This window comes from Lissotriton vulgaris, chromosome 12 (genome assembly GCF_964263255.1).
Source record: "Lissotriton vulgaris chromosome 12, aLisVul1.2, whole genome shotgun sequence".
In the NCBI taxonomy this organism is placed as follows: Eukaryota; Metazoa; Chordata; class Amphibia; order Caudata; family Salamandridae; genus Lissotriton; species Lissotriton vulgaris.
The window spans coordinates 675,641,775-675,657,078 of NC_141700.1; the positions used below are offsets into that span (position 1 = coordinate 675,641,775).

Here is a 15,304-nt window from a genome sequence, read left to right on the forward strand (position 1 = left end):
TGAATCTATCCTGTAAAACCTAAAAGGGAGCTGGAAAAAGGAATGATTCCAGCATCTAATACTTCTGTGCAAACAATTAAGAAGGCCAAGTTACTGTTATTTGGTGCTTAATTTGAGCCGGTGGTTGCAGGTGGGCCACACCCCCTCCAGTGCTGCTTTGAGGAGGGCACAGATTCCATTTATTGGCCTACAGATAGGACACAGAGGGAAAGATGTACTAATTGTTGGCACAATGCAACTCAGCAAACATAGGTTCAGCATTGTGTCGTTGGGAAAAACAAAAACATTGTCATGTCTACGAAGATATTGTGCTGTTTTCCCTCCCCTAGTAACAGAGCAGTTTAGGCTCCCATGCGGCAGTGTAGACACACTTGCCCCACAGTTTAAGAAGCCTGGCTTTTGTAGTTTCACTGGACCCTTCCAGTACAAAAACTATGTTTTAATTCTTTTGCAGCTTTGCCTGTGTGCTGAACAGTGTAACATACATAAAGTTTGAGATGTTTTGAGAAAAGAAAGCTTTTCTAAAAGTTTACACCTGCCTCAAGGAGGTGTAATTTAATTTTCTGGTGCCAATCCCTGCCTACTAATATTAGTAGATAGGGATTTGCGTCAAAACCTATGCATAGTTTAATGGGCTTGCCTATGTACCACTCATGCAACGCCACCCTAATGCAAAGTAGTGCTAAATAGTGTGTAGTGCTAATCTGAGCTACTTCAGGCAATTTTGCAATGCAAATCAGAATTTGCGTTAGAAAGTAATCCCAACACAATATTTTGCACTGTTTGTGACACAAACCCAGCACAAAGTAGTGATAAATTCCGGCACAGTTTCTGGCTACATACTCAGGTGATATTTGATTCTGTAAATGGATATGAAAAATTCTCACAAGTTAACTTTAATATAGTTTTCTTTGCCACTTTGAAAACAAAACTGAAGTTAGCAACATTTTTTCTAGAAAAAAAAGGTAACATGGGCATAAAAGTCCCTATTCTGATTTGAATATGCACATACCAAAAGTGTATGCTCTGGTCTTAGTAATTACGGGAGAGAGAAACGATTGTTGCAACTTCACCCACCTCTAATAACTAAGAGCTGAGCACAGTGGTCACTAGTTAACCGAGACATTTACAGTTGTGAATACAAAGTGAGTGAGCTTAATAATTACTTGTTCATGTATTATGGGTGTATCATGTATTATGGATGTGTGTGCTTGTGTGTTTGCACACGACGAGCATGTAGTTGTTTCTATGCACACACTTGTTTGTGCATGTATGTGTGTGCACGCTCATGTGTCGCTCTTACCTGAACAATGATTAATTTATATCGCAAGGGTGTTGCATCTGGGAACTCTTCACCAAAGCACAGGGTGACTCTGCTCTCTGGAAACCGACCCTGGCCGCTGTAGTAGGCCTGGAGCTCTGCAGAGACAACGAGGAAGAGAAATGAAACTGTGCCCACAGCTGTGCCATGCTATACAAGGACCTGACACAACAATCCACAAGGTCGCTGCACAAAAATCATCATAATGGATGTAACACACATTGCATCATAGGTGCTGGTACTGAAGGCGCTTGTATACAATTGGTAGTCATGTATTATGTATTCATGTCTCAATGTAAACATGTGTACAAAAACTATATGATTTTGGGCAAATTGATGTCTTCCACTTCTACTTTTTCACAAATGTGAAAGGAATGTGCTTAGAAGTTGCACTAAGGTGGTATAATACACTGTCTAATAAAGCACTTAGCAAAAGCACAAGGACATAAGCATCCTTCAGCAGGTAGTAAGAGTGGGTGTGGCTCTGGCGTGCTATATTTATCAATGGCACTAGAACATGGCTCTCTCCCAGGCTGATGTGCAAAGGGAGTCAGCAGAGAGCAGAACCAGGCCCATAGAGCCCTCGAGGATGGTCACGAGAGACGTCAGCTCTAAACACACATCAACAGCCATGGTCTCACAGTCAGGGGCGGCCTTACACCGAGAAAACAGAGTCAAGGCCAAACGAATGAGAACTATTAACAGCAGGCCATAATCGAAGGGGAATGCAGACACAGACGAAGCATTCAAAGTGTGTGTGTGTGTGTGTGTGGGTGTGTGGGTGTGCACGTGTGTGTGTGTGTGTGTGTGTGGAGACTTCAGAAAGAAAGGTTTGTGGCATTTTTTAGTAGGTGGCATGAAAGAGGGGGAAGTCTGCAACTCATGAACAAATTTTGTAGGCACATATGCAAGTGTTTCTACCAAATAATTATGGAAAGATTGCGCTTATATAATGAGGAAATTGTCACATGATAGCTTTTTTAATATAGCCCATATCACAAATGGAATAGTTAGTCCCAAAAGGGCCAACTTTGCCTGTCACCATTCCGATGCCAATAAAACAACTGCCAGTGAGTTGGGTAAGTGTAAAATCTACCCTGCCTGCTGCTATGACACAGCTGTGGAAACAGTGCTATCTAATAAGAAAGTTATTATAATGACTGCTACTGTTAGTGCAGGCTCTTATTTTTAAATTGAGCTGATAGCACACCCCTCCACCTCCACAAACCATGTTTGGTTTGGAGGTGACTCAGCCAATATAATGACAGTTTCAGAACAGATCAAAGATGCCCTCTGATAATGCCACAGATAGGTTTGGACACCTCCCTGACATCATAAGCGTCATCCTCGATCTAATCCAGGCTCGTTCAGGATAAAGGAGGTGCACCCTAGCAGGAATATGGCCCGAGCGAGGCAACACTTCCTGCTCACTTCAGAGCTCAGTAAATTCTCCCAGGGCTTCGGTCATTATTTTTAACAGTAATAGTTCCCGGGTACTCATTTGAGGTGAGGTAGGACCAGAAAACAAATGATATATTAATCGCCCTAACAGTTCCTATGTACCAATAAATAGCCTATGGGTGGTTCCCTACATCTGCATACAAAGGTAACCAATTGTGGGTCCAGTTGTGATTTTAGGATGCAGCCATAACAAATTACACTTACACAAGCTCTACGTAGCTCCTTTAAACACTCCCAAACTAAAAGCTCTTAATAATGTTCAATAAAGTGATTTGATGTTAATCAGCAGTGTACATACCTCTGAAGAACTGATTGGTGTCGAATATTTTTACAACCTCGTCTCTGTCCAGCTTGGCGGGCCTGTCCTTGTTAAGCGTGCAGTTCCCGCTCCAGAACACGCGTCCCTGGCACAGCCTCTTGATGAAGATGCCCTGCCGGTTGCAGTGCAGCAGGACGCCCCGCTCCAGGTGCCCGAACAACTTCCGGGTGACCTGCTTCTGGCGCTCGTTCTGGATGGTGTCCTCGGGCGGGAACCGGATGTTCTCCATGCTATCAGGCATGTAGGGCTTGTCCACGTTCAACGGTGAGTGGTTGAGAGAGATACGGCAGCCATTGGGGTGAGATGTCGTGGTGTAGCCTACCAGCTTCCCCCCGTAATAAAAACTGATGCCCATCAGCGAAAATCCTGGAGACACAAACAGCACAACAGTTATAGCAGGTGTGCTTGCATAAGGTGAGACATATTTAGGCATGCATAGCTAATATTCTGTATCAAGGCTTCTTTTGCGTATCAGGTGAATAGCCGCGCTTTATAAATCCGGATTGATGAAATGATTGATTCCTGTGCATTCATAATTCATGCATATTCCTGCTGCAAACAAACACAACATGCCCTTCTCTCATTCATTATCATTAGTTCACTATAGAACCCGTGTTCTTTTGTTGATGGTAGTAGAAATCGTAAAATCATATATGAGAGGGAATGACTTCTAGGAAATCGGAAGGGGGGCACAACTTGTGTCGTCACTGCCGGCTCTAACCAAACAACCGTGGGCTGTTGGGGATCTTGTCAAATCATTGGACACCCGTGAAATAATTATGACGTCACTGCATTCTTTTGTGACATAAGCGTGGCTATCTGTGACTTGACTGGACGCTGGTGCAGCATCAATGACACACCTCCAGGCAACTGAAGAGTCACTGTGTGCTGCAGTGGCCTCCATTTGAATAAAGTTCCATCATAGTAAATGTCCGCTTATGATATCACTGTGGATTATTCTGAAATGACTGTGGACTCCTGGGTCTTGTGCAATCACTATGTGTAATTATGATATCGTGTGGGGGGAGGGGGGCGGAGGGGTTGAAAAATCACTGCAGTATATCAGTATATGCAGGCATCAACTTGGATTCTTGTGATATCACTGCACTCTATTGTGACATCACTGAGGCTTGTGATATCACAATAGGCTATTGTTAAATCACAGCGGGCTTTTGTGTTATCAACGTGATCAGCATTTTAGTCAATTTCATTATTTGACTTCACTGTGGCTATTCTGAAAACAATGTAGACTGGGCTCTCGTAAAATGATGGTAAACAACAGGGATGTAACTGTGGATACCTTTGAAATCACTAGAGTCTATTGTGACAGCAAAGCAGCATGTTGTGTCATTACATCAGGCTATTATGACATCAACCGCCCTTATTGAGGCATCACAGCAGGCTACTGGGAAATCAACATAGCTTTCTGTGACATAGACGTGGGCTACTGTAAGATCAATTTGCCTTACTGAGACATCACTGCAAGTGATTCTGAAATCAATGTAGGCATTGCTGAGGGATATTGTGACATCGCTTTGGGCAACTCTCACTGCGGGAAACAGTGACATCATTGCAGTCGCATGTGACATCACCTTAAGTGTAGGCAATAATAAAACGACTGCAAGTTATTGTGTGGCATCCCTGTTATCTGTTGTGGACCCACTGTGGGCTATTGTGGCATCACTGCAGGTTTTGTGCAGTCCTTTAAACATTACCACATGCACATCAACAACTTTGCGAGCCACTAAAACATCGCTGTGGACTGCCGAGACAGAAATGCCACCTATTGACACATCTCTACGGACTGCTGGGGAAAAAATTGTGGCCAACTGGTATTACTGTACAAAAAAAACTCGAGGCAAGGCTATGGGGATTTAAAATATATTTTCAAAAGGAAAATAAAGCTTAGTGTTTTACAGAAACGTTAAAAAAAATCTAAGTAACACATCTTTTAAAAAATGAAGAGAAATCAAATGGTGGAACATTATCGATACTAGCACTCAAAATAGAACAAAATTGGTATAAAAAATAGAACAACAATAAAAACTAATCGTGCATTCGATAGTGTGTATACATATTTTGTATTATTTATAAGAGAGCAGATGAAAGTTAAGAAAGTTCGATCTATTTACCTAGAGCAATCACATCTTCTCGGTTCGCAATATTCATAAATAAAAACTTGCCAACATTTTTAATAAACATTTCACAGGCACTTCTATTTCCTGTGTTTCCACGAAGTTGAAAGAGGCCTCACAGGATATAGAAAAGACAGCGAACAGAGGCTGATCCTAAAACAGCTGTCATTGCTAGTCGAATTTTAGTTTTCATTTAAATACTTTAAAATGTTTTTCTCCCAATTTTGAAAAATAAAACAAGAAGACAATCCAGTACGTTGCTCCTCTCTCGTGATTGCATCATTCTATGTTAATTTCTACTCAGGCCTAGATTTTTTGAGATGTGCTGCAATGACAACCACAGAATGTAAGGGTCTGGCCTGAGGGGAAGATGTTATTGTTTAGCCGACCTCATGTAATTAGAAAAAATACAGAAATACAAATTCCATACACACATGCATAAGTAAATGAGCTGTGGATCAGCCTTCTTAATCCATAGGCCTTTTCAACTTTCATTCAGGTTTTATTTTCGTCCACTAGAGCATGCAGCATAGGGCAGTGGTGTCAACTCACTTCACCCACTGACAGCTGCACTGTGAGTGACTGAATTTTATCGTGATCATATATGTACAACCACTTAAAAAGATGAGCACTTAAGTGCCAGGGCTGTTTGGCCAAAAATGTACTTTGCCAATGTTTTTTCTTTCCATTTTTAATCATTTTTTTGTCATTATTTTGTGTTTAGATTATGTCTTCCGGTTACAGTAATTCAAAGCCAACAGTGCTTTTATCTGCACCATTATAATGACATTTTACCGTAATATATTTTTCCGTTCCTGTTTTAAGTACAGTTTCATGCTTGTAATCACTGCTACTGTACTATTAAAATAACATGAGATGGTTAATTTTTAATAACATTTAGTTTTTTATTGCTAGCATGTGGCTCCCAAGTATAAACAGCTAAGTGTTTTCATGTTGTGTGGTATATGCTTGCAATAAAATAGTTGAAAAATTGCAACCATCACATCAGCTTGCCAAGGTCAGGCCTCCAGGTCATACCAATGCTTACTTATTTCATTAGCTAATCGAAAATGACATCATACAGGCCACTACCAAAAATCAAATTACGTAATGCTGCTACTGTACTGACCTTGATGAACAGGATCGTACATGGAGTAGGTGTCCAAAGATGGCAGAGCTGTTGAAAAAAAGGACACAATTGTTAGTCTACAATTTACAGGCTGGAATATGTTTATTCAGCTTCCTTATCTCCATCAACACAAACACCTTGTAATGTATGAACTGAATTCAGATTTCCGACTTGATTTAGAGGAGTGCAAAGATTTTCATAAATGGGTGAAGTTTCAAGTAGTTATTGACCTTCACATATTTTGAAGACTCTCGCCCTTTTTCTGAGCCTTTTTCTTGCAAGTGTTAGTTGTAACTGAAACTGAATGTCTTTTTCTCACAAGCGCTATGCATACCTTGAATACCTTGCATACCCAAATGCATACCTTGCAAAGCTATTCCCTGCGAGGGACTCGGCAAGTGTGAGAGGAAGAAAATACCTCAAATAATTACACTTGTGTAAGAAACGATCATAAAAATCTCACTTTTCACGCAAAAGCCCCATTTTAGTAGAATTCAATGTTCAGCATGCTTGTTCTATTGTTTCATGAGAAATAGGCAAAGGCTGCCAGAAGAAAACAAAACTAAAACAAACTTTGCAAAACCCTAACTTCAATATGCACTGTTCACCCAATGGAATTTATCAACCAATCAGAAGGCATCATTTTTTTTTTAAGTCAGGCACCTCTGAATAAGAACATTTAATATACGCTGCCTAAACCCCTTCCTATCCCTTCTTTATATTTTTCTGTTGAAGTTGAATTCTTCCTAAATTACTTTAATTGAGCACAGAGCACGTGTCCTTACCTATGAAGCAGAAATAAAAGACAGCCTGTACTACAATTTGCTAGAAAGCGGTACACGGCCCACATTCCAATACCTTGAGCTGCCAGGTAAAGGCTGTTAGTCTGTGGCTGTATGTCTATTTACTTGGGTGCGGCACCCGTAACCCCACAGCAGGCCTGAAGGTTCAACGAACCTTGCACTAGAAGAGGACTCCGTAAATCAACACTAATCAGCGACAAACACAGGCAATAACCCTGCATGCCTTGACTTCCCATTTGGAAGCACCTGAACACCAGCACGTAAAGTGCCCTGAGGGGGATGGGCGTGGTCTGGAGACGAACTTGAACCCTGGCCTGGAACAGAACCTGAAGCTCTGGTTCCAGACTCAGCTTCCACACTAGATCAAATTAATCTGGGCAAATCACTTCAGCTCTGTGTGTTCAAATTGTTAACCTGTAAAATGGAATATAAATGAACCTTTTGTAAATAAAAATGTTTGCTCTGCTGTTCCAGTTCCATTGCCCTAAACTCCCTATAGCCTCATGGCTTCCATCAGCAGTTCTTGGTGGACCGCACACCCCGCGTGGTTTTTCTAGAGCGCTTTTGTGCTCCTTGCCACTAGCTGGTGATACCCCAAATAATATAAATAAAATAGGAGTGCTAAAATATTGTGTTAAATTAGGGCCCATAAAGAACGGAGATCCGCCTTTGGAATACGTCAACCAGAGAATCACTTGTTGATAGTGGTAGAATTTTTCGGTTTTTTGAAATACAATGAGTGCTGCTCCAGAATTGCTAGTGACAAATGTTGCTATTACCCTGCTGTGGGCCATACTCTTTAAAAAAAAACTCAATTATGTGTGCCCGAGCCGTATTCCTATTATTGGAGAAAATATCACACTTTTTTTGGAATGTAATCCACATTTACAGGGTCACTCTAAAAAGTTGCAATAGTTGCAGATTCCCAAGAGCACTTCTGGAATTCTTTGTGAATTTTAAAGTACCCAGATTAGGAAACATGTTTGCATGCATAAATGCGACACTCAAGTACACCTATGCTTGTTAGGTTTTTTTGTTTTTTCTGCGTGTGTGAAATCCCAACCCCTGCCAGTTCTGGGAGTTGTCCTCCTCTTTCCCACTATGGATAGAGATGCTATTGACTGCAGTACGTCTACACCTACATCCCAGGTGGAATGGCTCTGGCCTCTCTCAATCTTGCATGTGTTCACCTAGAAAGGCACACAACCCTGCAATGGGGTGGCCATAACATGTCGCAAAGCTCCCTGCAAAGGGATGATTGCTTTTGGAATATTGAGGGTCAGCAAGTACACTTGTGATTCTATATTCATGAAAACAGGAGTTCATACTTCTAAATGGAGGCTTTTGTGCACCTTTGTTCAAAGCGGGATAGGAAATACCATTGAGAACCAGACCACAACGATTGCACAATGAATTGCCCTTGTAGCAATTAGAGACTTAGGGCCATATGTATCATCAAACTATTTTGCATTTCCTAAATAGCGAATTTTAAGGAATCGCTATTTAGGAAATGCAAAATGGTATGTATGAACAAAATCGCTTTTTATTTGCGATTCCTTAAGCTTCCTTATTTGCGAATTCGCAATTAAGGAATATTTTCCAATGCATTCCTATGGGCCAGGAGGCCCATAGGAATGAATGCAAAATAATTCTCAAATTGCGAACTCGCAATTTGCTAATCGCAATTTGAGAATTATTGCAAGGGTGTCTCAAAGACACCCTGCTGCACCCATGAAAAGAACATGTGTGTGCATATGGCGCACATAAATGCCCTATGGGCATGTGTGTGCATCATATGCCACCTTTAAAAATGCCAATTTGTGCATTTCTGGAAGAATTCGCAAGTTACCATCAACTGAAAGTTGGTGGTAATTTGCGAATTCTTAAACAAAATTCGCAAGCTAAAATTGCTACATACATAGCATTTAAGGAATCGCAAATTTGCGATTCCCTAAATGCTATGGAAAAATAAGGAATCGCACAAGTTTGCAATTCCTTATTTTGGGAATGTTTCATACATTCCAAAACGTGCAAAACTGCAGTTTGCGAGTCGCAAAGGCCGAAATTCTGCGAATTTCGGCCTTTGCGATTCAAAAACGGCTTGATACATATGGCCCTTAGGGCCTAATTACGAGTTTGGTAGACGGGTCACTCCATCACAAAAGTGATGGATATCCCGTCCGCCGTATAACGAGTTGCATTATGTAGCGGGCAGGTATCAGTCACATTTGTGATGGAGTAATCTGTCCATCAAACTTGAAATCAGGCTCTGAGTCAGTTTCATCAGCCTTTCATCCTGTGACCTGAAAGTTGCACACATATTTCTCTTGAGGATACATTGTCCCATTGCGTTGCATCACAGTATTGTTTCGGGTGAGGGTTCTTCTTCTTACCGGGGTTTGGTGGCATCATCCACCAGTCGTGCGATGGCTGGCTCCAGCAGTTCTCCTGCAGCGGGGAGGGACTCCTCTTGATCAAAGTGGGATATTCATCCACCAACGACTGAAAAGAAGAGTTTACAGTAAGATGAGTAAGAAATAACTGATGAACTTCTGCCGTTTAGAAAACTATTTTCCTGGTACATAACTAGACCATGAAGATCTGGTTCCAAAAGCCTGAGAGTCAGCGATTGGGACTGCTGAGTAGGGTGAAAGGAAGGGCCAGGGGTACTAACAGAGTTGATGCAAAATGGTTGTAAATTCTGCACAACATTTTCTGACCTGTCTTAAATTCTGCAATGTGACCCATGTACTAATAGGTTTCATATTATTTGGCAGCTTCCTGTTTGATCCCTATTTCCCCCCAAAGGGATTTGTAACAAACACAGGGATGATCTTCTGTAGAGGAAGAGCAGACCTCCAACCTTGTGTTTGCAACTTTTTTTTTAAAAAAAGCAGTGGGTGTTACCTAAAAGGACAACTTCTGCTTTAACCCCTTTGCAGCTGGGCAAATTCCCATGCTGTGCTGGGGGGTGCGCGCACAGCGCCCCTGTACTCATGACGAGGTCAGCTCGTCTTGAGCCACGGTGGTCGTGTGCTCATGACGAGCTGAGCTCATCATGACCACACCCGTTTCTTTAGAACGTTCGCACAGCAGGGGAATTAGCCCAGCGTGCGAGCATTCTAAAGGTCATGATGAGCTCAGCTCGTCATGAGCACCCGAGCACTGTGGCTCATGACTCATGACGAGCTGAGCTGTCATGAGATTCGAAGGTGTTAAAAAAGAAATGTTTTCTTGTCTAGGAAAACATCATATCGATCAGGCAGTGGCCTTTGCAAATCAGTTACTAATCCAACTCAGGGGTCGGCAACTCATCAATAATGTGCACCTGCAGCTACGATCACCAGCTTTTGACACATCTCTCTCTGGTTCGAAAGTTTGAAGGGGACGTCCCTTTCCTCTCGCTCTTATTTGTTATTCTGAAAGGATTGCAAAAGCCTTTTGGTGAGTCAGTAAGAATTTTCTGACTCCTAAAAGGGGTGTTGTACATCTAAAAAGCCTTTTTGAAGTCACAACCTATGCGATTTTGTGAAAATCGCAAAAGGGTGTTGAAGATCTGGCCCACAGCCCTTCAAAGCTTCTGAGCATGCTTAATGGTAGCCTCGTAAACATTCATGGATTCTGTGAGACTAATGGCCTTATTAACTCTAGTAGTTGACACCACGCAGCTCCGAAGCAATTGAGTTTTTTTGTGACTTTAAAATTCACGTGGAGTGTAGCCTGAGTGAGAGATTGGCCAAAGTAGTGACTAGTATATTGATTCAGTCTTGTGTCAGGTTCCAATTTCGGTGCAGGCTGCCCAACCTCTGTGAAGGCCACAAAACTACTGCCAACTCAGTACTTAATTTGAGCCTGTGGTTTCCGGTGCTCAGCACCAGCAATCGATTGTCAACACTGGCACTTATGACAGTCTGCCACACGGTGGCGATGTTTGTCTAATTTAGAGATTAGCACAACAACAGTTGCTTACTAATTCATTGTGTATTACAAAATGACTAATAACTGTGACCCGAGCCATTCTTATAGCTTTCGGAGCCTGAAATCGTCTAAATTGTCACAATTGTAGGGGTGTGATGGTTAGTCGTTGTACTGGTGCTGTCTTTGGCAGCACTGGCAGGGCAATGGGTGAGGCTAGCTCCAATGGCCTGGCACTCAGGGTTTTACAAATTAAGCACCGGCAAATCAACTTTGCACGTAACTCATAATGTCTGAGCAGGAGCCACAATTGCTTGGTTAGTGGAGTAGTCACCTTGGAGTAGCGGACATGTCATGTAAACCAGGCTCGCTGTACAATGTCCTGCATGGGCCTCTCACTGCAAAGTGAATATTCACTTTACAAGGTTTTTTTTCACACAAAGTTGCTTAGATTACTTGATAGTAATATAATGTTGAAATTGGCATGAGAGAAAATATTCTAGAAATTTCCAGGTAAAAATGTTAAGCCGTCACTTGACAGCAAGAGTGGCAAAATATACAAAAGTGAACATCACAGGTACGAGGAAACAGGTTTACAAAAATAACAATGAGCCCCTTACCTCCTTCATGAGCTCCTCGCACTCAGACTGCCCACAGTCCATGTCCGTGACCTCCCCCAGGCTGCTGCTGCTACTCCCGCTTGAGGGGACATTCTTGCCTGAGGACAGAGACAGAAACAACATTGATATATCTAGAAGAAAACACCACAGGCAGGTGAGGGCAGCCAGGCTCTAACAGTCACTTTAAGAACTCTTGTAATAAGCACACTAAAAGTTGTAGAGCACCACCAGTAATGTCTATGCGGACAACAACGTCACGTAGAGGCCATTTACTGCTGAATATTCATTCATCCATTCATCCAACATTCATCACTCGCTCTTATGAGACTGGGGAAAGGACTGGCTTGAGCAAGCATTTCAAGCACTATGTTTTCGCTTTATTTCTATTACTGTATGCGTGACATTTTCATTTGGTCGGGGCCCTTAAAGTCAAAACGCTAAGAATGAGAAAATAGAAGAATTATGAACTTAAACAGCTGAAGACTATCTCAGGAATAGTTTCTAGCCCTGTGAGTCATCTAAACTAGAGCACTACAAGGCTGTATACGCCTGAACACCAAAGAAAGAGGGACAGACAGTCCTAACTGCGTTACAATTTAAAGAAGTAACTTACAGTCACACTGGCCATTAAATAACTGCATTAGGTTCCAGTAATACAAGGAATAAAGTAATAACATTTAAAGTCCTCTACTATGTTTTGGGGAGCTGCTCAAGAGCACACCATGAGCTTGGAGTGGGCATGGCTCTTGCAATTCCTTTGAACCACAGCTCCCAGATCTCCAGGCTCCAAGGTCAGCAGGTTATCCCCGGGTCACATCTCTCGGGAAACAGCCCACATTTACAGTGGGTGACAGGAGTGGCCAAGGAATCAAGGAATGATTCACCTGATCACCAGATCCTTACCCGAGAAGGATATAAACACAACAACCATAAGGGTGCAACACATAGATCAGCTGGGGGGGCCTGCAAGAGTGAACGGCTGAGGGAGCGGTGGGGTCTGCAGAGGAAGTGAATTCTAGGACCTTTGAAGTAGCTTTGGAATATGGTGTGTAAACAGTATGCACAAGCTTCACTCTTCCTCCTTTCTTTATTGCTTTAGTGAGGCACCAGTCGTGTGTTCTTTTTCACTTATTTCACTCACATGATGCACACGTGTACACACACAAGAGAGAGCATTAATTAATTCAGCGACATCACAGAAAACACCAATACAAGCTGTGCTACCTTCATCTGTCAAAGCACCTTATTATTCCCTGATGATGTACAAAGGATGCGTGGGAGAGCTGGTATTTAAAACTCTGCTCATTCATTCCTTGGCCTCTCAATTGACTCAAGGCATCCCAAATATTGATTGATTGTGAGGAGGGTTTTGCGTCTTGGCTATGGAACTTTGGTGACTGAGGTCCAGGTACCTGAATAGTAAACACTGAATGTGGCTGCTTTCTCACTGTGGTGAATTCATGATTGCCAAGAAATAAGAAAATTGTGCACATAGGACCTTAAAGAGGCTTATGTGTCTAAGTGTGCATCATGCGATGTTTCACCAATGGGTTTCCACTAAACTTCTGTGCAATGAGCCAACTGCACAGGAGGGGTGTTGTAAAGTTCTATCTTCCTGCCTTAACACTGCGCTCGGCAAAACTAAGTCTGCCAGTGATCCACGATTCAATAGAAATATTGTTTTTCCAACCCAATTCATATTGTTCACCTTGGACGGATGAAAGACTGATTTGGCCCCACAGTGAACTAATTTCCGCAGCATGATTGTAACGTACTGAGTTATCTCACTGGGGTATACTGAAGAGTCAGGTTGGGTTGCCCAACCCTAAGCATTACTCACATTTCTGTTCTTCCTCGGGGACGATCCGGTACACTTTGTAGGGTTCCGAAATGTCCAGCTGGGAGCGGTCGGTCACTTCCTCAAAGTCTGGACTTTTGTTCAAGGCACAGCGCAGTCTGGTCTTCCAGGTGGCGGGCTCGGCTTTGTCCCCTTCTTTGAATTTACCTTTGAACACTGCCCAGGCCTACAAACATATCAACCCAGTCATTTTAAATAAACAGTAAGAAAAACATTTTCCACAATGGATACATTATTAGCACAAGTTTCAGGAGCATAGAGTGTTCAATAATTGCATATTCAAAATGGAAGGATGAATTGCTTTGGGCTAAAGATCATGGCGGCTTTCAGAGCGGGGATGAGATTACAGCACTCGGTTCTCCTAGCCTCACTGGTATTGGGTCCAATCAGTAGTGCATACATTTGACTTTGAGTGAACTCTTAGAGTAGCCTACGCACAGGGCTACTGCCATTATGTGCTAAAGTAGGACCAAACAATGCAGTAAGAAAAATGGTAGAAATATGTTTCTATTTTTACATTATAACCGACATTAACACTGTCTGAGCAACACTGTCTGTCCAAATGTTTCACCTCATAAACACAGCTATCAAAAAATGAAAAGTGACCACTCGTATCTCTTCAAGGGTCTAGCCCTGCAGGTTACCACGCTTGACAATGTGTTTTTAAAATTTTTGATCCACTTGAGCTAGAGCCATATTTTTATAGAAACTTGCAGATTATTCAGGAGAGTGTGGCAAGTGTGGTGAATCTAGAATTATGCGGAAAACGCAGAAGCCAGACAATATAGGAGCATTGCCTATACATCACAGTGGAAGTACCAGTGGTGACTACGTGTTAAAGATTTACCTGCAGTGGAATAGGTAGTAAAGGAAGTTGCAGTAGTGGTATTAGAACCTTCAGTATTTCTACACGGCCACAACTATAACACATATGGATGCATATCATAGCGAAACTGGTGGTACTTTCTGCGCTACTTATAGTATTTTTGTGTTAAATGCTCTTCATATAGGAGAACACATACGGATTGGATTGCTTGTAGTAGTAGTAGTAGTAGTAGTACTAGTGCAAGTAGTATGCTTGCTTGTAATAGTGGTGCCAGGAGTTTTAATAACAGAAGATATGTTTACAGCAGTTGTTGGAGTAAGTGGCATAATAGTATTGGTATTAAGATCTCCATAGGGCAACATGTTACCATTTGCAGGTTTATCCTACATTTGGGTGGTCTGTCCCATTGCCGCTCCGGGCAATAGCCCAAAAGCCTCGCTTTTTGCTGCTCGCAGCTAACTGCCTGATGGGACACTTTGAGTCGCCTTTGAGGTCTCAACGTTGCACTGGCCATGACTGAGGGCCCCATCTTGACAGCCCAGTTTCTGCTGGGGGTCCATAGGTTCTACCTTTTAAGCAGTTCTGTCTTTGCTTTCACGATTGATTTTTCTACTTCCTATGTCTGTCCATTTCTTTTTAAATTCTCTTCTGAATATGTACTCATTTTCGATGCAAGAAGGTGTGTTTGTGCATTGCTACCCTTTGGGCCATCTTTAAAGGGTCTGGTGCGCACAGTACTCCACAAGGCAGTACTGCGATCCATTGCTCGATGTGTCCTGGTGGTTGCAGGTGCGAGGCATTGGGTCTTGTTTTTCACCATAAGTCTTTGACCCAGAACAAGAGACAGAAAAGAGAATAAGGAGGAGGAAGAGAATGATAGAAAAACAGTGACAAGGGAGAAAGCAAGGATAAAAATG

The 15,304-nt window shown here is 42.3% G+C and overlaps 1 protein-coding gene across 1 annotated transcript in view; it reads right to left on the reverse strand.

The window, feature by feature from the left end:
* The window catches only part of IRF8 (interferon regulatory factor 8), a 29,846-nt gene that overhangs the window by 3,829 nt on the left and 10,713 nt on the right, over positions 1 to 15,304 (reverse strand). The window contains exons 3-8 of the mRNA XM_086945855.1: positions 13,544 to 13,727; positions 11,704 to 11,801; positions 9,562 to 9,670; positions 6,366 to 6,413; positions 3,081 to 3,467; positions 1,304 to 1,419 (exon numbers count right to left, since the gene is read on the reverse strand). Coding sequence (XP_086801981.1) covers positions 1,304 to 1,419; positions 3,081 to 3,467; positions 6,366 to 6,413; positions 9,562 to 9,670; positions 11,704 to 11,801; positions 13,544 to 13,727 — 942 coding nt within the window. The remainder of the gene's footprint in view (positions 1 to 1,303; positions 1,420 to 3,080; positions 3,468 to 6,365; positions 6,414 to 9,561; positions 9,671 to 11,703; positions 11,802 to 13,543; positions 13,728 to 15,304) is intronic.